General features: G+C 51.3%; 1 protein-coding gene across 1 annotated transcript in view; it reads right to left on the reverse strand.

Moving 5' to 3' along the window:
- CDHR3 (cadherin related family member 3) overlaps positions 1-20,514 on the reverse strand; it is a 63,322-nt gene extending 42,808 nt beyond the window's left edge. The window contains exons 1-3 of the mRNA XM_004702782.2: positions 20,281-20,514; positions 16,695-16,860; positions 15,178-15,275 (exon numbers count right to left, since the gene is read on the reverse strand). Of these exons, the coding sequence (XP_004702839.1) occupies positions 15,178-15,275; positions 16,695-16,860; positions 20,281-20,514 (498 nt within the window). The remainder of the gene's footprint in view (positions 1-15,177; positions 15,276-16,694; positions 16,861-20,280) is intronic.
- Between the last annotated feature and the right edge of the window lie 1,288 nt (positions 20,515-21,802).

Consider the following 21,802-nt stretch of genomic DNA (forward strand, 5'->3'; position numbering starts at 1 on the left):
GAAGGTCCTTCAACTCACATGGGCTGCTGGTCCAAGGTCAAGGAAGCAGACAGTGGAGTCTGCCCTCAGGTAAGACCGTCAGAGTTGGCAGACCGCAGGGTGGGGCAGCAACACTCAGTAGTGCAGGAGCACAGCAAGGCAGGCCCCATGGGGTCTCAAGCTCTAGTGATGTGCACAGCGACACTATCCACCAGCAGCTCAGCAAAGCAGGTCTTGAAAGAGCCTCAAGCTCTAGCCATGCACGGCAAGGTGACCCGATCCATGGGTTGGCTCAGCCCACAGGTAGCGCAGCACATGGTGAGGCAAAGGACTATTTCAGACAGCAGTATGCTGGTCCCTTCACCAGGGAGAAAGAGGCAGGAGGCCAACCTCGGAAAGCGTTGATCTCAGTCACCTCCAATCAAGCTGTGACCTGATTAAACTCTGCCCACATGTGCCTATGGAGGCCTAGTTGGCACAATAAACTTAATTATCACAGATGCTCAACAAAGAGTTGTTCATGGTAGAATTTCCACTTTTAATGTGGGAGATGCAGGTTCGAGTCCCAGTGAATGCACTTCATGTGCAGTCGTCGCCGTCTGGCAGGGGAGGCTGGGTATTGTTGGGACGTTGAAAAGGTTACAGCAGAGCCTCCAGACAGAGGTGGACTAGGAAGAAAGGTTGGTGACTCTTTCTGAAAAATCAACCAATAAATACCCTGTGGATCCCCACAGTCGAATGTGCAACTGCCTGCGAGTGACACACAACAGTCTCTGCTCCATCGCACAGGGCTGCTATCTCAACCCACCAGCAGGGGCCCAGTTGGCAGCAGCTAATCACAACTACAAGGATAAACACGGAATAAACATTTCCTATCCACGGTCCCTCCTCACCCATCCAAACCCACTGCCGTCAAGTCTCTGCTGACCCACCGCAAACCTCTATAGGGTTTCCAAGGCTGTAAATCTTTATAGGAATAGAGAGCCTCATCTTTCTTTCACAAAGCAGCTGATGGATTTGAATCACCGACCTTTCAGTTAACAGTCCGATATGTACTCAACAGGATCACCAGTCACACCTTCAGAAAACCAGGCTCACTGACATTGAGTCGATTCCAACTCAGAGCGACCCTGTATGTCACCGTATAGAGCTGCCCCTTGGGGTTTCTAAGACTTCCGATTCTCACAGGAGCAAATCAGCCTCACCTTTCTCCTTTGGAGCAACTGTCAGGTTCAAACCGTTGATTTAGTGGTTAGTGACTCAATGCGTTGCCACCAGGGCTTCTAGTTAAGCCTTAGAGACTCTTAAAACAATGTAGCAATAACAGAAGATCATCTTGCCAAACCCTTTAATATTTGTGTTTCGTGTTTGGTGGTGGTCATGTTAGACTTGGCATAAACGCCCCAGTTCCACCTACAGTGTCCACAACTACAGGGAGGGAAGAAAAAACGAAGAGAAGTAGCAGATGGAAGGGATGTGAAGAACGGCAGAAGTAGGAGACATGAGAAATTTCTTTTTTATTTCTATTTAAAGGTTGATTTCCTGGAATTCTGATTCCTTCCCCCACCCCCTGCCCCACCCCACTCTTTCTCTTTGTGCCAGGCTCTTTTATTCCTGAATGTATGAGCTAGTGTTAATGGGAATCGCAGTTTGTACTTAGAAAGGAGATACTATCCATAGACTAAAAATATTGTGTCATGTGGCCATTTGCCAGAGACTCCGTAAGGCTTTCTGTAAAACCTGGCATTCTCTCCTCCTTATAAAGGCTTGTTTAATCAAAGCTGCTCCCCTGATATTCATTCTTGGAAAACAGAAATTAAATAGAATGAAAAGCAATTGCAGTCCTCTCTGCCCCAGCACTGGCTAAGAAAAGTCCTGAGTAATCAGATCAATTCCGTGAACAAATGCTTGTCAAACAAGCTCTCTGGTTCCCCTGCTGGGAATATTTCTTTACCACCACCCCGACTTTCTCTGTCTGCAGCCCGTCGTCCTGGCTCTGGGTGGCTCACAGACATGGGAGCTTCAGTCTGCAGATAAGGAGCTCACACTTCCTGCCCCTTGACCCTTTATTGTGCCAGGGCACAGGCAGGGGGGAGGGTGCAAGGGAGCAGTCCTAGTTTCCTGAGTTCCCAGCATCTCTGAGCGCCACAGCACCTCTGGCCCCGCCCCCACTTCTCTCTCCACCTAATGGACCAGCCTGCCTTGACTTTGCATCCATCGGCTACTTTCAGGCCTCCAACCGAAATGAACAGCAAGAAGCCAGCCTCCCGCCTTCTACAGGGCAATCGGTCAACTTCCAGAAGGAAGGAAAATCACAAACACAGCTCAATGCCATCAAGTTGATGCCGACTCATAGCAACCCTATAGGACAGGGTTTCTGAAACTGTAACTACAGGAGTAGAAAGCCCGGTCTTTCGCCCTCAGAGTGGCTGGTGGGGTCCAACTGCTGACCAAGCAGCCCAATGTGTGACCACGATGCCACCAGGGTTCCCAGGGTTCCCAGAAGGAAGGCAGGATTGTTTTTCCAAGGCCCCAGAGCATCTCAAGGGGTCTCGAAGCCACAGGAGTGGTGGTGGTGGTGGTGTTGCCAGTGGCTGTCTTACTTATCTAGTCCTGCCACAACAGAAAGACCACAGGGGAGGGGGCTTTAACAGCGGTTTATTTTCTCACAGTTAAGAGTCTGGGGAGTCTGAACTCAGGAGACTGCTCTAGGGGACAACTCTGTTGATTCTTGGGGAAGGCTCTTGTCTCTTTCCAACTTCTTTTCCTGGGCGGTCTTCACGTTCCTGGGCATCTGTTTTCCCCCATCTCTACTTGCTTGCTTGCTGAATCTTTATTATCACAGGAGAGATTCAAACTCCAAAGACTGGCTCATTAACATAACAAAGAAATCCCATTCCCCCTTGGGATTCTAGTGGAAGGTGTAGAGGTTAGAATTTACAACATATGGTTTTGGGATTCTAGCAGAAGGTGTAGAATTTACAACATCGTTTTCTTTCTTTCTTTTAAAAAAAAGCATTTTACTGGGGCTCATACAACTCTTATCACAATCCATACATCCATCCATGTGTCAAGCATATTTGTGCATTTGTTGCCATCATCATTTTCAAAACATGTTCTTTTTACTTGAGCCCTTGGTATCAGTTCCTCATTTTCCCCCTCCCTCCCCCACCTTCTCTCCCTCATGAACCCTTGATAATTTATAAATTATTATTTTTTCATGTCTTACACTGACTGATGTCTCCCTTCACCCACTTTTCTGTTGTGAAGGGAGGGGATTATGGGTAGATCATTGTGATCAGTTCCCCTTTCTCCTCCACCTTCCCTTCCCCTCCTGGCATGGCTACTCTCAATATTGGTGCTGAGGGGTAAATCTGTCCTGATTTCCTGTGTTTCCTCTTATCTGTACCCATGTACATGCTCTTGTCTAGCCAGATTTGTAAGGTAGAATTGGGGTCCTGACAGTGGGCGGGGGAGAAGTGAGCACTAAAGAACTAGAGGAAAGTTGTATGTTTCATCAGTGCTATACTGCTCGTCTGACCTGCTCTTCTCCTCCCCGTGACCCTCTGTAAGGGGATGTCCAGTTGCTTACAGATGGGCTTTGGCTCCCCCTCATTCACAATGATATGATTTTTTTGTTCCGGGTCTTTGATGCCTGATACCTGATCCCTTCAATACCTCGTGATCACACCGGATGGTGTGCTTCTTCCATGTGGGCTTTGTTGCTTCTCAGCTAGATGGCTGCTTTTTATCTTCAGGCCTTTAAGTCCCCAGATGCTATATCTTTTGGTACAGATATATAGAGACAGATTGATAATTACCTAGGAGTATGGCAGGGGAGGATGGAGGGAGAAATGGGGAGCTAACAACGAGGATAAGAAGAAAATGTTCTGAAATTGATTGTGGTGATGCTTGCACATTCTTCTTAATGTGAGTGAGTGATTAATTTGGATAGCATAGATGATGATTATTTTTGAATTTTTCCATAGGGTTGATAATTTCCAAAATAAAAAAGTTGTAGGAAAAAATTTTTTTTAAAAAAAGAGAGAGAGATCAAGCAATGCAGCACACAGGGTCAATCTGCTGCACAAGACCTCTTCAGAGGGCTGAAAAGTGAAGGTGTTCTTTTGAGGACTGAGGTGCTCCTGACCCAGCGCGATGGTATTTTCAATCGCCCCCTATGCGTGTGAACGTTGGACATTGAAGAAAGAAGACAGAAGAATAACCGGTGCATTTGAACCACGTTATTGGTGAAGAAGGCTGCAAGCACCACGGACTGCCACCTAACAAGCAGACCTGACTTGGCAGGCGCACAGCCAGGGTGCTCCTCCGAGAGCAGGATGGTGAGACTTTAGACACGTTGTCGGGCGAGACCGGTCCCTGGAGCAGCACAGCAGGCTAGTAAAGTGGAAAACAAGAAGGATTGGCACGGTGGCTGTGACAGTGGGCAGAAACATAGAAACCCTTGTGAGGATGGCGCAGGCCCCAGGGGGTCTTGCTCTGTTGTACGTAGGGTCACTGTGGGCGGGAGATGACTCGCCGCCACCTAACAACATGGTACCCAGAGATCGTGGCTGGGAGCATTTGCCAGGCAGGACAATGGGAGGCAAGACAGCCAAGCAACTGAGGCTCAGAGAAATGGAGACTCTCAAGTACCTGGTCCGCTGGAAATGAATTACCTCGGAAGCATTCCTGATGCACCGGGTGACAAGGGTCCGCACTGCACAAGATGGCACAGGGAACGCCATCTTTATGCCTCTAGAGCGGTTGTTTGGTATCTTTGATTCAAATTCAATTGTTACCTGTATAGCCCGTTACTAAATCATGTATTTTGACTGAATAAATGGAATTGGTTTAGAACGAGAAAGAAGAAAAAAAAACCCAACCCAAAACCTATATATTTGGGTGGGGGGGGGGCATTCATTCCCTAACTGTTGGCACCATGTTAGTGTTGACTGATGGCAACCCTACGTCCCATGACACAAAGGTTGCCTGGTTCTGTGCCATGCTCTGATTGATTCTGTGCCCGAGTCCGTTGCTGTGGGCCTGATGGGGTGCCTTCCAGCCCAGCAGCTTCTGGTGCAGTCCATGACGTTTTGGGTTAATTTTCAGAAGTAGATTGCCAGGTTTTTCTTACTTATTCATTTGTATCTGCAAGATCTGCTGAAACCTGTCCACCATTGGTGACCTTGCTGGTATTTGAAATGTTGGCAACAGAGCTTCCAGCGTCACAGCAGTGCACAAACCACGTGGCACAACAAACTGACAATTGGTGCTGGTTTATTTAAATCATTAGTACACGCCCACTCTGGTAGCTACATAATCTCCCATCAACGTGAGGGGTTTAAGAGTGAAGGGGTGGAGTTCAGTCTGTTAATTCAGTCGCAGCTTAATGACCTCATTTGGAGGAGCGACAGAGACAAATAGCTTCCCGGAGGTGGGACTCACTCACTCTCTGCCTTCCCTTTCCTGCTGTGGAGACCCTCAGAGAGCTGGAGGAGCCACATGGAGACCTGTGCCAGCACTGAGATGCTTCCACTGCCACTGGATCCACAAGACTTTCTACCTGCAATCTTCCTGTATTTGGCATCATTGTATGTGCTGCGTGAGGCTAAAGAGGAATTTATGGACTAGTATCAGACATATGGGCTAATATCAGACTTGATCTGGCCTGGGCTGGGATGTTTTCTCAATATACTATTGCTCTTTGATATCAAGCTCTTTCTCATACACATATGAATGTCCCTGGATTTGTTCCACGGCCACATATTAGGGGTGGAAATTGCCCAACGCCACCATCTGGACACGTGAACCAGGACCTGGAGTGGGAACACCATTTGCGTGGAGACTCCTGAGTGATGGAGCAGATGTTAGGGGTGCAGAATGAATAGAGGGGTGGGAGAGGATGGTCAGGTGCATGGGAAAGAAGGGTGTGTTGTCAGGTGCCATGTCTTGTTGATTTCGACCCATAGCAGCCCTACACACAACAGAACAAAACATGCCCGGTCCTGCGCCATCCGCACAATTGTTCTCGTCTGTACCCACTGTTGCAGCCGCTGGGTCAATCCATCTTGTTGAGAGAGAAGCTTCCACTTTTTTGAAGCCCCGTAGTCCCAAGCATGATGCCCTTTTCCAGGGACTGGTCTCTCCTGACAACCTGTCCCAAGGACGTGAGATGAACTCTCCCCACCCTGGCTTCTAGGGAGCATTTTGGCGGTCCTTCTTCCAAGAAAGATTTGCTTGTTCCTTAGGCAGTCCACGGTCTTTTCAATATTCTTTGCCAGCACCATAATGCAAAGGCATCTGGTCTTCTTTGGTCTTCCTTATTCAATGCCCAACTTTCACATAGGAGATGATAGAAAATGCCACGGCTTGGGTCAGGTGCATCTTAAGTCTTCAGAGTAACCCTGGCTTTCCAGCACTTTAAGAGATCTCCTGCAGCAGATTTACCCACTGCAGTGCATTGTCATCCGCTCTCTCGACTGCTGCTTCCATGGAAGACTGGGACCACTCAGGAAAGAATGGAGATAGGGCACCAGTGGTTGAATTTTCCAGAACAGGGTAGAAGGTGTGTTAGTCAGGGTTGACTAGAGAAACAAATTCATAGGCACTCCTATGTGTATAAGAAAGAACTTTATATCACAGAGCAATTGTCTATTGAGAAAACATCCAAGCCCAGTCCAGATCAAGTCCATAAGTCCGATATTAGCCCATATGTCCAATACCAGTCTATAAGTTCCTCTTCAGAGTTACGCAACACATGCAATGACACCAAATGCAGGAAGATCACAGGCCAGTGGATGGAAAGTCTTATGGATCCAGTGGTGGTGGAAGCATTTCAGCATTGGCGTGGGTCTCCACCTGGCTCCTCCAGCTCCTGGGCTCTGGCTCCCTCAGCGTAGCTCCATGCAGCTTGTTCACAAAAATGTCTAGCAGACCGTGTGTGTCTGGCCGGTGTGAGCTATTTATCTCCGTTGCACCTCCAAATGAGGTCATCAAGCTGCAACCAGATTGACATGCTAGCCTCCACCCTTCCTCAAGTCTACAGGAGATTATGTAACTGCACAGAAGGTGATGAAAGGGAGTTGGGGGCCAGGAGACCTCAGATCCTGCTGGAGTTACCTGGCCCAGGCAAAGGTCTCCGTTCTGTCCCTGTATGTGAAATCAGAAGAGTGCTCAATGGACCTGCAAAGTCCCAGCCAGCCAGAATGCTTACTAGGTCCAGTCTCAAAATATGATGACTACTTTATTCTGGTGGCGTAGTGGGTTAGGAATTGAGCTGCCAACCATCATGTGGCCGGTTCAAACCCACCAGGAGACTGGGAGACTGATAAGGCTTTTTTCTCCTGGACAGATTTACAGCCTGGGAAACCCACACGGGCAGTTCGACCCTGTCCCATAGCATCGCGATGCACAGGAATCGACTCTGGGGCAGAAAGTTGGGTTTTTGAGTCGTATTTTGAGGAAGACCTCTTGGAGCTAGAGGAGAGCCATGACCGAGATGGAAGCAGAGAATGTATCTGGTCTCTATGTGCCTTCTTGGTGACCCAGCTAGTAGCAAGGTTATTGAGCTTTTAATTTAATCCTTTGCCTGGTCTGCTGAAGACAAAGTGCGGTTCACTTTATGCAAAAGTCCTCCCTAATGGACGGGCCCAGAGAAAGCCCCTTCATGCAGGAGCGCTGCTGTGGATCACTTTGCCTCCAGCTGTGAAACTGATGAACGTCCAGTGAGTCTCCAAGGAGGCCGGCTGCAGTTGGCTGCAGTCACTGTGGCCATTTCCAAGCAGAGGGGAAGGAGGGCCATGGGGCTTGGATGGGAGGCGGGTGGTCTCATCTAGTTTCCTTTAGGCACTGCAGTCAGGGGCGTGGGGGGACGGGGAGAAGAAGAAATGCCAGTAAATAGAATTATCCCCATGCAGAACCCCCTTCCCTTCGTTATCCCCGGAGCTCCATCGACGGATGCACACCTTTCAGCCCTGCTCCACCTGCAGCACCCAGAGATGCACGGGGCCAGAGCATCGCCTTTAGCTCTGAGCATGTGCCACCGGACACGAGAGTCACTGAGCCGTTAGGGCAGTGGCTGTCAGCAGTCAAAAACGTGGCTGGTCTGAGTGGGGATCTGCTGTCAGCGCAAAGACATCGGTTTCCAAGAAAGCGAAAGGCCTCCTGGGTCATCTTTATGCCCTCGATATGTTGAAATCCGACGAGTCTGGATATACCGAGTTAAGCAATGCGTCCTGAGATGAATGTCGCCTGTTTCTTTTGGCTTTTATGACGACACGTACCCTGGGCCTGTTTGAACCCACTAGCCACTCCCTAGGAGACAGCTGCTGATGGAAACCCTCAGGACATCTCTCGCCTGCCCCACAGAGTCTCTGTGGGCCGGAATGTCCCCAGTGGCAATCGGTTTGGCTTTTTAATCAAAACATTTAAGATGACGTACGTGGTCATGTTCCTTTGCAGCTGACACTGCAAGGGGCTACTCCACACAGTGTACGACCACAGCAGTGGTTTCTGGATGAGCCCTTATTTGTAAAAATCCGGCCACACAGCTCCCCTTCGCTAAGCTGGGGGTGGGCGTAGGCGTGCTCATTTTAAAGAGGTGGGGTTTCGGGACAAGCCCCTAGAGCTGTTGTTCCATGGATCTTTCCCCTCCAGCTGCTGACCTGAGTAAGATACCAGGTGGGAATATGCATTTTAAAGAGCATTCCAGCATGCTCTCAATGGGCCCTGAGTTGGGCAGCGAACCACCAGGCCAGCAGTTTGAAACCAGCAGCCACTAGGAGGAAGAAAGATGAGGCTTTCTACTCCCGTAGAATGACAGTCTCAGAACCCCTAGGGGCAGCCCCACTGTGAGTTGGAATTGACCTGATGGCAGTAAGTTCGGATTTGGGGGGTGTATTCTCTGTCAGGGGCCTGGACAGTTTTAATGAGAAACACTCACTGACTCCAGGCTCCCCAGTCTTTCTGAAGAATGACCTGGGCATGTTTTGCAAATATTCAGCTTCCCAGACTACCCTTTAAGAGAAGGATTTGTGAGGGTTGGGAACTAGCATCTCAAAGCCAAGTTCTCAAGCTTAGATGCACATTGGAGCACCTGAGACTTTAAACCCCCTGATGCCGGGACCACGCCCCAGGCTTGCAGGGACCTGGAAGCACAGGCACCTCACACTTCCAGGAGTGAGGGCATCTGATCATCTGGGTTCTTTAAAGCCCCACCTATAGTCACAGTTTCAGGAGCCCTGCTGGCATAGTGGTTATACATTGGGCTGCTAACCACAAGGTCAGCAATTCGAAACCACCAGCCACTCTGTGGGCGAACCAGTTGACTGACCACGCCCACGAAGAGTGACAGTCTTAGAAACCCACAGGAGCAGTTCCACCCTGTCCTATAGAGTAGCTGTGAGTCAGAATTGGCTCAATGGCAGTGCATTTGGTTTGGCATTTGGTGGCGTCATGGGTAACGCCTCAGCCTGCTAACCGCAAGGCCAGTGGTTCAAACCCACCAGCCGCTTCACGGGAGAATGATAAGACTTTCTGTTCCTGTAAAGATTTACAGCCTTGGAAATCACAGGGGCCGTTCAATAGGGTGCCGATGAGGTGGGATCCACTCAATGGTGGTGGGCTTTCTATTTGTTGCCTTTGGTCTTTATGGTTTCCATTCAACCGCCTAGGTGGTCAGGTACTGCAATGGTCAGTAGCAAATGAACCTACCACCCGCCTACGGTTACAGGACACATCTTTTTGTTAGTGTGCACCCTCAAGGACCCAGACTGGAATTTCGAGGTTCAAAGGCCATCCATCCTGTGTTACTTCTGCGTCTGTCGCTGTCGTTTTCCTAGTGTGGGGAAGGGCCCTTCTAGTTGCCGTTCACTGCTCCTCAGGCTGGCTGGCCACTTTCTGCACAGCCATTCGTTCTGGCCCTGGGTGTAAGCACTTGGCGAACACACCCAACTCCCAGACTCACTGCCGACACCACAGTGCCAGCCCCTGGGTTCTCAGCCAGCAGCTGCTTTAGGCAGACTCTGCGGATGGGAACCTTAAAGGGGCAACCCCTGCTGCTGCAGGTGTTCCCACCTGGACTGCTCTCCTTCATCGGAGAGGGTCACACCTGCCCCAGGAGGTGTTTTGAAAGGGGCTATGACTGTCATCCCTCTGCACAGTTTGAAAACCTGTATTAAAGTCTATTTTAAATCCCCATTAACCCCCACCCCACCCCCTCACGATTGCCATCAGGGGCCTTCTGACTCCTGTGACCTGTATGTGGTTTCTGAACCTGTGCATCTGCGCTGGAGCACGGCCTCATCTTTCTCCTATGGAGAGGGGTGAACCACCACCTTGCAGTTAGCTGCCCAGTGATTAACCCACGGTGCCCCCAGGGCTCGTGTGACAGATGGAGAGCTTAAAGAACATAGTTTGCTTCCTCTCTGAGATTCCATCCACTAGAGGACCTCTGGTGGCAAACTGCTTACATGGCAGGCTGCAGTCCTCAAGGTCCAGTGTTCGAAACCACCAGCCGCTCCGCACCAGAAAGTCGGGGCCTTCTACTCCCATAAACGTTACTGTCTCCAAAACCCACAGGGGCAGTTCCACCCTGTCCTATAGGGTCACTCTGAGTTGGCCTCCATGGCAGTGAGTTTAGTGCGCTGCCCCCACTGCATGTTGTACACATGCTCCCGCGATTGTTACCTTGAATCCCAATTACCCGTCACGTGCGTGAGTCTCACCCATCTAGACTGTCAACTTCTGGAGGTGAAGAGGCCATCTTCACTTCGGCATCCATGCAGTGTTGAGCAGATGCACGGAATGTTGGTTCAGCACGTAAGGGAGGTTCTGCGATTGGGCTGTAGACCCGATCCCCACCAGATCCCTTGTCCTCCGTCACCATCACACAGTTGTTGCCACAGGGCCCACGAGGAGCAGGCAGAAGCCTGCTGGTAGAGCTTTCAGGAAAATGTTTTCCTTGCGAAAAAGGAAGCAGACAGCCTGGCATGCTTCCTTTACGGTTGACTTCTCTGCGTTCGGTGTTCCTCCTTCTGCCTGGAACGCGGGGTAAAGCCTGGAGGGGCAGCAGCCGTCCTGCAGCCACGAGGTGTACATACTCTGGGGGGAAGAGCAGCAAGAGAGGAAGAGTCCGGTTTCCGATCGTATCATTGAGCAGCTTCATCCGCTCTGTCCCTTTCTGGGCCTCTTGTTATTGGAGAAAGATAAAATCTCATTCCTGCCATTGTGGCTGAGGAATGACAGAGACATTCCTAACTGGTGGATTCGGGGCATTATTGAAAAGTATGCGAGCATTGCTCCTATGAGGGGCCTGCGTTAAGCCAGGTTATCCCGGAAACAAATCCCCCAGTGACGCTCGCTCATCGGTGTGCAAGAAAGGACTTTATGTGAAGAAGCAATTGAACATCCAGAAGGAGCCCCGACCCGGCCGACTCAAGTCCCCAAGTCCGAGGCGAGTCCATTCGTCCCTCTTCAGACTCATGTAGCCACATGGTGGTGACGCGGGATGGAGGACCCGGAGGCAGGAGGATCCCAGGCCGGTGGGTGCAGAGTTCGGCGGGTCCAAAGTCAGTGGAAACGTAGCAGGGGCACCAACAACTCTCAGTGTCGGTGGCAGCAGGTGACGTCGCAGAGAGAGGTCCTCTCTGTTCATCTTGCTCTTATACAAAAGGCTTCTGGCTTCGAGGAGGTACCATCACAGCAACAGGCTTTGACTTGACTTGATTGACAGGTTACACACACACACACACACACACACACACACACACACACACCAGCTAAAGCCTAGTTTGAGACAGTGGTGGGTCAGAGGTAGAATTCTCCCCTTCCCTGTGAGAGACCCAGATTTGATTCCCAGCCAATGCAACTCATGTCTCGTGGCCAGCCATCTGTCAGGAGAGGCTTGTGTTCTGCTATGATGAGAAACAGGCTTCAGAAGAACTTGTAGGCTAAGGCAGACTAGGAAGAAGGATCTGGCAAACTACCTCCAGAAACCCACCCACCCGTGAAAACCCCTGGGTCACAACGGTCCATGACTGCCCACAGGGATGGCCCGGGCTGGGTAGGGTTCCACTCCATTGTGCCTGTCCCTACAAGTTGGGGTGGACTGGAGAGCGATGAACAGAAATGAACTTGATTCCTGGGACAAAACTGGACCCCGTAAGTGTCTGCATATTCGCTCACTTATTCATGCAACTATTGGGATGAACAACTCTTGCAGGCAGGAAGGAAGGAAGGAAGGAGTGACGTTGGGGCAGAAAGATGATCTTCTACTAAGAACAGCCCCTCCCCCAACTTCAAGTTGTGTCCAGTCATCTGAAAACTGCTTTGTGTTAAAGCTGGAAACCATGCAGCCAGCAAGCAGGACAAGCAGCCTCCCCACCCGCGTGGCTAGTTTGCCGAGTGTCCCTTTCTCAGTGGCCCCATCCCTGTGAGGTAGTGGCACTTGCAGGAGAGCTGTCTGCTCAGGTTCCCTGGGGTGGTAGTAATTTCATCTTTCTTGGCCCAGACACAGCCGGTGCAGGGGCAGAGCCAGGGGGCAGAGCCAGGGGCTGGGAGGCCCATGTCCGGGGGCAAGAGGCTTCGTGGCCACAGCAGCCCATCTCTAACTCCACTAATGAAACTCATTCCACCACAAGAACAGCTGTCTCAGACGGAACCAGAAGGCAGCTCACCAGGGCAGGTTCCCGGGCCACTGCCTGGAGTCACTGGGACTTTTCACATTGCAACTGGGCTCTTGGCAACTTGTCTTCAGCCCTTCAAGAGGCTGTGGCCCTGGTCACCCATGCCTGCAACAGAATGCCCCTGAATTCCTGAGCTGGAGCAAGGTTAGTGGACACTTCAGGCATGTTAGTGCCTGACTTTAGGGTGTGCATGCACACTTGACTTTCAAATACATATATAAGCAAGCTCACTGCCACGTACATCTATTCCAACTCTGTGCAACCCTCCAGGACAGAGCAGAACTGCGCCTGTGGGTTTCTGAGCTGGTCAGCAGCCGGATGTGCTTCAGTCAACAAAATGCCAGGCATATTGAGCAATCTCAGTGCGGCAGAGCCTGTGCTACGTGGTATTATGCGCACTGCTTATTGTGCATAACCCCCCTCTCACAGGGTGGGGGCGTGATATTGCCATTCCCATTTTACAGATTAAGAAACTAAAGAGCCAAAGGAGTAAGAATTTGTCCGAGCCCTCCTGCTCAGAGCAGCCAAGGCACAGAGAGGACCGTAGGGCCAGCCCCACCACGAGACACCACGTCCCCTCACTGACCCACAGTGCTGCAGTGGACAGCGCTGGAGACACAGTGCAGGAATTGTGCCTGGTCTGACCGCCTCCCCCACCACACACACACACACACACACACACACACTAGTGCGAAACAAGAAGGGAGTGCAACAGAACAGCAAGGGGAGCAAAGCAACAAAGTCCCTGAGGAATCCCCAAAAGAGATTTCTGACTTGTGGGGCAGGGCTTGGCACTGGATCATGCCTGATCAGAAAATTTTCATGAGGGTCAGCAGACATACCTGGAACTATTTATCGCCACCCATCCTTTTCTCTTTCTTCTACTTCCTTTTTTTCATGTCTATCTATATAAGATAGGAAAGATAAACAATCCCGAGGCAAAAACAACAGGACTAACAGTTCTAGGGGGACAGAGTAGAGGGGGAGGTGGGGAAAAGGGAGTGGGAGGCCAACAAACCCAGGGACAAAGGAACAACAAGTGATCTAAAATCGATGGGAAGGAGGGTGTAGAATGCCTGGTGGGGTTTGATCAAGTGCAATGTAGCCAAGAGGAATTACTGAGAGCCGAATGAAGGTCGAACATGATAGTGGAACAGGAAGAAAGTAAAAGGAAAGAGGAAAGACCTAGGAGGCAAAAGACATTTATAGAGATCTAAATATAGGCATGTATATATGTAAGTATATTTATATATGACAATAGGAACATAGGTCTATGTACATGTATTTATATGGTTAGTATCAAGGTAACAGATGGACATTGGGCCTCTACTCAAGTACTCTCTCAAGGCAAGAACACTCTGTTCTAATAACCTGGCATTCCGTGATGCTCACCTTCCCAACACAATCATTGAAGACAAAATGGGTGCATAAGCAAATGTGGGGAAGAAAGCTGATGGTGCCCAGCTATTACAAGATATAGCATCTTGGGTCTTAAAGGCTTGAAGTTGAACAAGAGGCCATCTAGCAGAAAAGCAACAAATCCTACATGGAGGAAGCACACCAGCCTGTGTGATCATGAGGTGTGGATGGGATCAGGTATCAGGCATCAGAAGACCCAAAACAATCATATCAATGTGAATGAGGGGAGTTGGAGTGGGGACCAAAAGCCCATCTGTAGACAACTGGATATCCTCTCACAGAAGACTCACAAGGAAGGGACAGACAAGCCAGCCAGGGTGTAGTATAGCACCAACGAAACACACATTCCTCTAGTTCTTTAAGGTTTCCTCCCCCGCACTCCACTATCATGGCCCTAGTTCTACCTTACAAATCCAGCTGGACCGGAGCATGTACACTGGTACAGATAAGAGCTCTCGACACATGGAATCCAGGACAGATGAACCCCTCAGGAACAGTAATGGGAGTAGCAGATACCATGAGGGTTCGGGGAAGGTGGGGAAGAAGGGGGAACCAGTCACAATGATCGACATATAACCCTCCCTTCCCCTGAGGGGGAATGAATAATAGAAAAGTGGGTGCAAGGAGACAGTGGATGATGTAAGATATGAAAATATTATACTTTATAATTTATCAAGGTTTCATGAGTTTTGGAAGGCAAGGGAGGGAGGGGGGAAAAAAGAGGAGCCGATACCAAGGGCTCAGGTAGAAAGAAAATGTTTTGAAAAGGATGATGGCAACATATGTACAAATGTGCTTGATGCAATTGATGTATGGATCATTATAAGAACTGTAAGAGGTCCTAATAAAAATGATTTATAAAAAAAGAGAGAATTTGTCTGAGATCACACAGAGCTGTGAATTCAATGTGAGACGTCTGTCTACAAAGCCCCTGAACCATTCCACCCACTCGCTCTTCCCTGCCTCGTGGAAATTGGCATTGTTCTCCCCCATTGCTGCTGTTCAGGCCGACCTTGCTGAGACCCCAAAGCACCCGGCTCCCGTGTCTACACGGATCCAGGCAGGTAGTCTGTTGTGTCAACAGGAGACTTACACTGAGGGGTCTACGTCTGATTGTGTCTTCTGGATCAAAGGCCTCCACCTGGCATATGAATCCCGGCTTTTCACCTTCTGCTATGTAGAGCTCTAGACCTAGAGCAGAGGGAAACAGGAAACATCTTGTTAGATAAAGCAGGTGGGAAACCCAGCACAGAGGCCTCCCACACCCAGTGGGGGCCAAGGATGCTGGCTTTGTGGGAAGGAGGAAGCCAGCTATGAAGGCCATGAGTAAGACCACTCGCCAACCAGCTTGAGCGCATCTATCCACTGACTCTGTCCGTTTGTCAGCCTGTGGCGGCGTGTATGTGGCTGTGGTGCTGGAAGCCGTGTCACTGGTATATCAAATGCCAACAGGGTCACCCAAGGCCAGCAGGTTTCGGCCGAGCGTCCAGACTCAGAACAGACTATGAAGAAGGCATCGGCTAGCCACGGCAGAGGAATTGGCTGCTGAAAGCCCTAGGCAAAGCCCCCATCTGTCCTGGCAGAAGCGCAGCCGGAGTGCTCCTCAGAAGCAGGAGGTCGAGCACTCACCCCCGTCCTGGGACATGTTATTGGGGGAGACCAGCCCCTTGGAACGGACACCGTGCTTGGTGGGGGAGAAACGCGCTGAAAAGGGGGAAGCCCTGGGCAGGGCAGGCTGACCCAGGAGCTGAAACAATGGGCTCGCACATCAGAGCAGTTGTAAGCACGGCGCAGGCCTGGAGCGCGTTTCGTTCTGGTGCACGCGGATTGGGGCACTGGGTGTTGGAAACGACTCGATGGCATCTAACAACAACAACAAGTGTGGCTCAAACAGCATCGAGTGGAAAGGTTGAGGGAGGCAGATGGACATTTGAATCAGAAGTCTGGGAAAGAGGCTGCAGGAGAAAGCTGGTTCTCGTGGTGGCTAGCATACAGATTGTGTTCAAGGTCATGAGCATGGGTAGGAAGTTACACAACAGTCCAGTGCCTTATCTTGTGCTTGCCCCCTGGGAGAGTGAACAAGCACCGCGGTCACTGACTGCAGTCCACAGGGATGGGATGAGCCCACAATGGGTCCCACACAGGTCCCTCCAGAATGATGCACCTATAGTCCCCAAGTCTCCCTTCCTTCACAAGCTGCGCACGCACGGAGAGACCCCGGCCATGGTAGAAGCTAATAGTTAACCAAAAATCAACAGGAGGAAGTGCTTCTGTTTTCCATTTTAAACATTCTTAGTCACAGTTTTATTTATTTTGTAAGAAGACAGGGAAAAAGTCCTTTATTATCTATCCATGTCCCAAGAAGTGTTCTTCTTCATGACCTCAAAATATGGGTCGCAAATACATCACAGCCAAGGGAGTTGGTGGACTCGTATTTTGGGGAGTGCTGGACTGGATGCATTTCATTGGTTCCCTGCTCTCTAAGCAGCTGCCTCTTCCAGGGAAAACATCTGCTTGTTTGTTTACATTCTGGTTTTCCCTTGTCCCCCAGGGCCTTCCCCAAAGCCACCATCTGGGCTGCACTGCTCCGCACATCCCGGCATAGCTTACCTTTCCCCAAGGCGCCTTGAAACTGAGGCGGCTCATTCACGTCCGTTACCTGGACAGTGAGGATCTGCAGGTCTGTGGTGCCAACCTCATCCTTTACATAAATCTGCAAGTCAAATATGTTTGGTCCTGTTTCAAAATCGAGTTGTTCCTTCCCGGTGGTGACCACCTAAAACCAAAGGCAAAATCATTAGTAAGCGCAGCAAAGATTTGTTTTGCGCACCTGGGCTCTGCAGAGGGCTGTTCGTGGGAAGGAGCAGCGTGGCTCTCGAAGGCCACCTTTCACTCCCTGCTGGAAGACCAGGGTGTTCCTAACACACGCCTGATGCCACGGCCCAACAGAGATGCCTGTGGGTGGCACCGCTTTTCAAAGGCAAGAGAAATAGTCCAAGGCACCTGGCCATGGAAAGCCCGAGAATTTGAAAGCCCACCAGGGCTCAAGGTTCCTGGGGTTGCTGTTCAATTTTACCTGAACTCATCATTTCATGCTAGTGTTCCCAAGACTAAATAAGGGGAGGGGTGTGAGACACACCTGCATAATGAAGAATGATGTTTACTTCTATTGACAGCCTACTCGCTCTTCTGATGCCCCTCCACACGATCTCCTATTGTGGGAGACTTCTGTCCTCTGTGGGGCAGGGGTTGGAGGGGGAACACCAAGAACCGAGGCCAGAAGAGAGGTCCCAGAATCTAGAGTTGTTGCTGCTAGGAACCGTCACAGGCAATGGTGGGAGAGCCCGCTGAGGTTCACTGGCGGCCACCCTGAACCTGAGAAAGGTCTCTCGCTTCTATCTCAGCCTAGCCCCCAGAGCTCCCAGAAGACCCAGCCCTTTGGGACATCAAGGAGAGAGTACCTAGTTCTCATCCCCTTTCCTCCACTGCACTGCTGTGTGCCTTTGGGAAAGTCACTTGTGTGGGCTGTGATTTTGTGTCCCTGTGACTACATGCAGGGTCACACTTCTTGTCCTAGCTGACCTGCTGTGATCACACAAGGCACCCTAAGGAGGAGCTAGACCGGGGGTCCTATGGAAAAGAGGGTGGAGAGACCACGGTGAGCAGCTTCCTGGAGGAGGGAGGGGGGAGCTGTGTTTGACGTTGAAAGATCTAGAATGGCGAAGAGAAGAGAAGCATGCTGTGGAATGGGGGTGTGCACCAGAGGGAGAAGGGATAACCAGGAGGAGGACTGGGTGGTGAAAGGGGACCATCCCACCAGTGAGGGGATCGGCCCAGCACCCACGTGAACACAGGCCTCTGGCCCGGCGAGTGGCCGATGAGAGGCAGCAGCACACAGGAGTCCAGGCACCGACGCCGCCGTCAGGCCACCTGCCTTCAGTACCTTGCCCTATCGCCATTTTCCTGCCTGGGGTGGGGGGAGCCGCGCGCCTACGGGACAGGGTTGCTGTGAGGATTAAACGAGCTGGTCAGTGCTGTCTGACCCTGAGCCGGCCCTCGGCCGGCCAGCGCTGTCCTCGGACATCGTCAGGGGGGCAAAAGGCAGGTAAGGAAAGCATGTCCACCAGAGACCTTCCTACTGCCACGATGGTTTCTGCGTCCCGGTTTGTAGTTTCCTGCCAAGGCTGAAGTCCTCTCTGGAGCCCCAGCCTGACTAGGTCCTTGAATACCCTCACCCATGCCAGCCCCTTCTCCTGGTCACCGGCTATAAGACCCTCACTCACTGCCATGAGCCATTCTGACTCACAGTGAGCCCAAGGGACGGTGTAACACATTCGAGGGAGCACAGTGTGCTGTTGAGTGTTTGTTGACTCCTAACGACCCTCAGAGACTGTGACCGAGTTCAAGTGCCCCGGGGGCTTCCTGGGCTTGGTCTTTACAGAAGCAGGTCACCTGGCCGTCTTCGGAGGGGCTTCTGGTGGGTCTGAAGGGCCAACCCTTTGGTCAGCAGTTGAGTGGTTGGTTGGCTGTTGCCCCACCAGGGTTTCTCTGAAAACCTAACTCACTGCCATTGAGTTGATTCGGAGTCGTCGTCGTGACCCTGTAAGACCAGGTAGAACTGGCCCTGTGACTATAACTCTTCTCAGGAGTAGAAGAAACCAGTCACAGAAGAACACGTATGGCATGGCTCATTTACATGAAATGTCCAGAACAGGCAAATCCATAGAGAGAGCAAGCCGGTTAGTGGTTGCCAGGAGCTGGCAGGGATGCCTCATTTTCCCCACCTGTGAAAAGTGGATCACAGGACAACACAATCACTGGGGCATTCTGGAGATCAAAAGAGTAAATGCCTATAAAGCATTTTCCCATCGGGCATAGACTAAGTGCTACACACAGTGGGCAATTGGTCCAGCTAAGGGGCCCCGGGCCGTGTGGAGGGTTAAGCTAAATCAAGGTCAGACCCACCAACGGCTCCTGGGGAGAAAGACAAGCCTGGCTGCTTCAAGCAAACCATTCAGAGTGGACCCCCTACACAGGGCCAGGGTCTCTGTGAGTTGGTGGTGGGGTGGGTTGGGTTGGGGTCTGTAAGGATACACAGCAACCACTGAAGGCAAACCAGATGTCCAGAGATCAGGTAGGCAGGGCTTCTAAGTCACAGATCCAGCACAGGGGGCGCGAAAATATAAGCCAGGTACTGGCTGACCCTCTTCACACACCAGAGGGTCCAGCTCCAGGTGGGAGCCGAGGCGGCATGAAGTTAGGGAACAGGAAGTGCGAAGGCCCAGTCTCTGGTCATCGAGTGATTGTTTCTGCAGATCTGTGATGAGGTCCAGACACTTGCACTTAGTGAAAGATTCTCCAGAGACTGTGATGATCAGTTCAGTTGGAGAGCTGCAGGGGAGCAGCAGAGCCCGAGCCACGCAGGCCTGGGCCAACTAAGCCCCACAAGGCCCCCAGGGAATGGTGGGCAGGACCAGCGGCAGGGCTGATGATGGCCACTGGAGAATCTCTTGTCAAAGGAGTGATGGTGGGGGGTGGGGGCGCTAGTGTCCAGGTTGTTTCTGACACCTGACTCCATCCTTACAAAAATGTCAGCTAGCCACCATGCCAGGAGCAGGTTGTCCTGCCTAAGGGCACCAACTTCCAAGAAGACTCAACTGACACAACTAGAAGACAGAGCCGCTGTGGTGTGGTGCTTGACTGTGGGTGATCAGGTCTAACCTGCCTAGTAGGAACCGTTCACACAGTAAGTCCGGTCATTTAGCGTCGTTTTTTAAATCAAGGGTGTGTGTCCTCCATATTACACACCTTTTCCCTGATTTCCTGGGAGGGAAAAGAAAAACACAGCATCATGGAAAGGCGGAATCATCGGACACCAGGTTGTCAGGCCTGGCTTCCAAAGATGTCCGTACTCAAACCATCCCACCAAAGTCTGTCGCTCCCGGCTGTACACCTAACACTGCAGGCTTATGTCTTCCATCTGTAAGATAAGTGAGCGTCGTGTTCAATTGGACTGGCGTATGGGGGAAAGAAGGGTCCAGAGATCCAGGGGCACCTGGCAGAGAGGGTTCTGGGACGTCCCAAACAGGACTGCTGGGGCTTAAAACAGGAGAGCTCAAGCCGAGACCGAAGAAGGAAAGGCTCCTGCCGGAAGCCCATCCATCTGCCGGAGGAGCAGTGTGCTGCCAGCTCTTACCTCAAAGCTGGTGCCTGACAGCCCGTTCACCTTGAAGGCTTCAGTGAGGGGACTCGAGTTGATTATCACGGGGAATCCCGGGCTCACAGGTGACAGCGATACTGATAAATTCACAGCAAACGTGTACACCGCTGTCTCCGGAGGAGAATTCTCTGCCACGTTGCTGGTAGCTGGCAAGTGGATTAAGTGCAGTGCCTCTCTCTCTGTGGATTTCAAAAGGATGCAAGATGACATGAGCACAAAGCCTTTCTCCTGGGGACAGGGACTACACCGCCCGGCCTGTGCTTTCCATTGGTGGCTTGGAGCAATGATGCCACCGGGTCACTTCCCGGGAACAAACGCCCTTGCCAAGCTCTGGAAATGAGAGGGCGAAGTCTTCTTGGATCCAGAATAACTACAACCATGAAATCGGCATCTGCCATTCAGCAAAGCGAGCCGCCGCTTCTCCCTGCCTCCCTCTTCCCTCCTCCTTTCTCCCAGCCCTAGGAGACAGACAGCCCCTAGAAGGCCCCAGTCTGGTCGTGCCATCGTCTAAGAGCCTGGCAGCTTATGTCCTGCCCTGCACTCGGGAGGTCATCTGAGAATCGAGGGTGCGGGACTGGAAAGCCCCCCAGTCATGGCAGAGCTCCTTCTTCCATTAAATAATCTCAAGGTCAATGGTTTGCTCTTGGTGGATGTGATGGGCAGCACGAGGAGCCCTAGTGGTGCAGTGACTCAGCACTGAAACCCACCAGCCCCTCCATGGGGAGAAAATGCGGGAGTCTGCTTTGGTAAAGGTGACAGTCTAGGGAGCCCTGGGAGGCGGTTCTACACTGTTCTGCCGGGTTCCCACGAGGTCGGATAGCCTCTATGGTGTATGGGCTTGGGGTTTGGGTTGCATGGGTGTCATGTAGATGGCACTCTACATGCAGCGTCTATAGGATACCCATACAACAATGCAACCAAAGGCCCAAACCCACTGCTGTAGAGTCCGTGGGAGAGAGTCAACCAGCACCTCTTGGCAGACAGGAGCAGACCCATTTCACAGGAAGGAAATGAGAGGCTCCAGGAGGTCATGTCTGCCGTACTTGGCTACATGAGAGTGAATTTTGAAATTTCAGAGGAAAGTGTTTTTCCTCGAGGAAAGCCTTGGGACCATCCTCAGGTCTCCATGGCCCTTGGGTGACTTTGGCAGTGCAGCAGAGGACACGGCCCATGACCTGTCCTCCCTCCATCATCATGGTTCCCGTGAACACGTCCAACATCCAAGTCGGGTCAGTGTAAAATCCCTGGATCTCGTGTGCTCCTCAAGTCAGTCTCTGCACGATGGGTATGCCGTCACGTGACAGACGCCAAGACTGAATCGACAGACAGGCAGTCAGCGAATCACAAAGACAGTCCAAACCATGTCCCAGGTAAAGGCTGCATCATCTCCATGTCTCCACACAGGCTGTTCCTTCTCCTTAAAATACTCTTCCTCAGGTAAACAAGCGGCCATCTAGCTCAGAAGCAACAAAGCCCACGTGGAAGAAGTACACCAGCC

Source organism: Echinops telfairi, unplaced genomic scaffold, assembly GCF_000313985.2.
Source record: "Echinops telfairi isolate 266 unplaced genomic scaffold, ASM31398v2 ScPeMD7_23;HRSCAF=83, whole genome shotgun sequence".
NCBI classification, from domain to species: domain Eukaryota; kingdom Metazoa; phylum Chordata; class Mammalia; order Afrosoricida; family Tenrecidae; genus Echinops; species Echinops telfairi.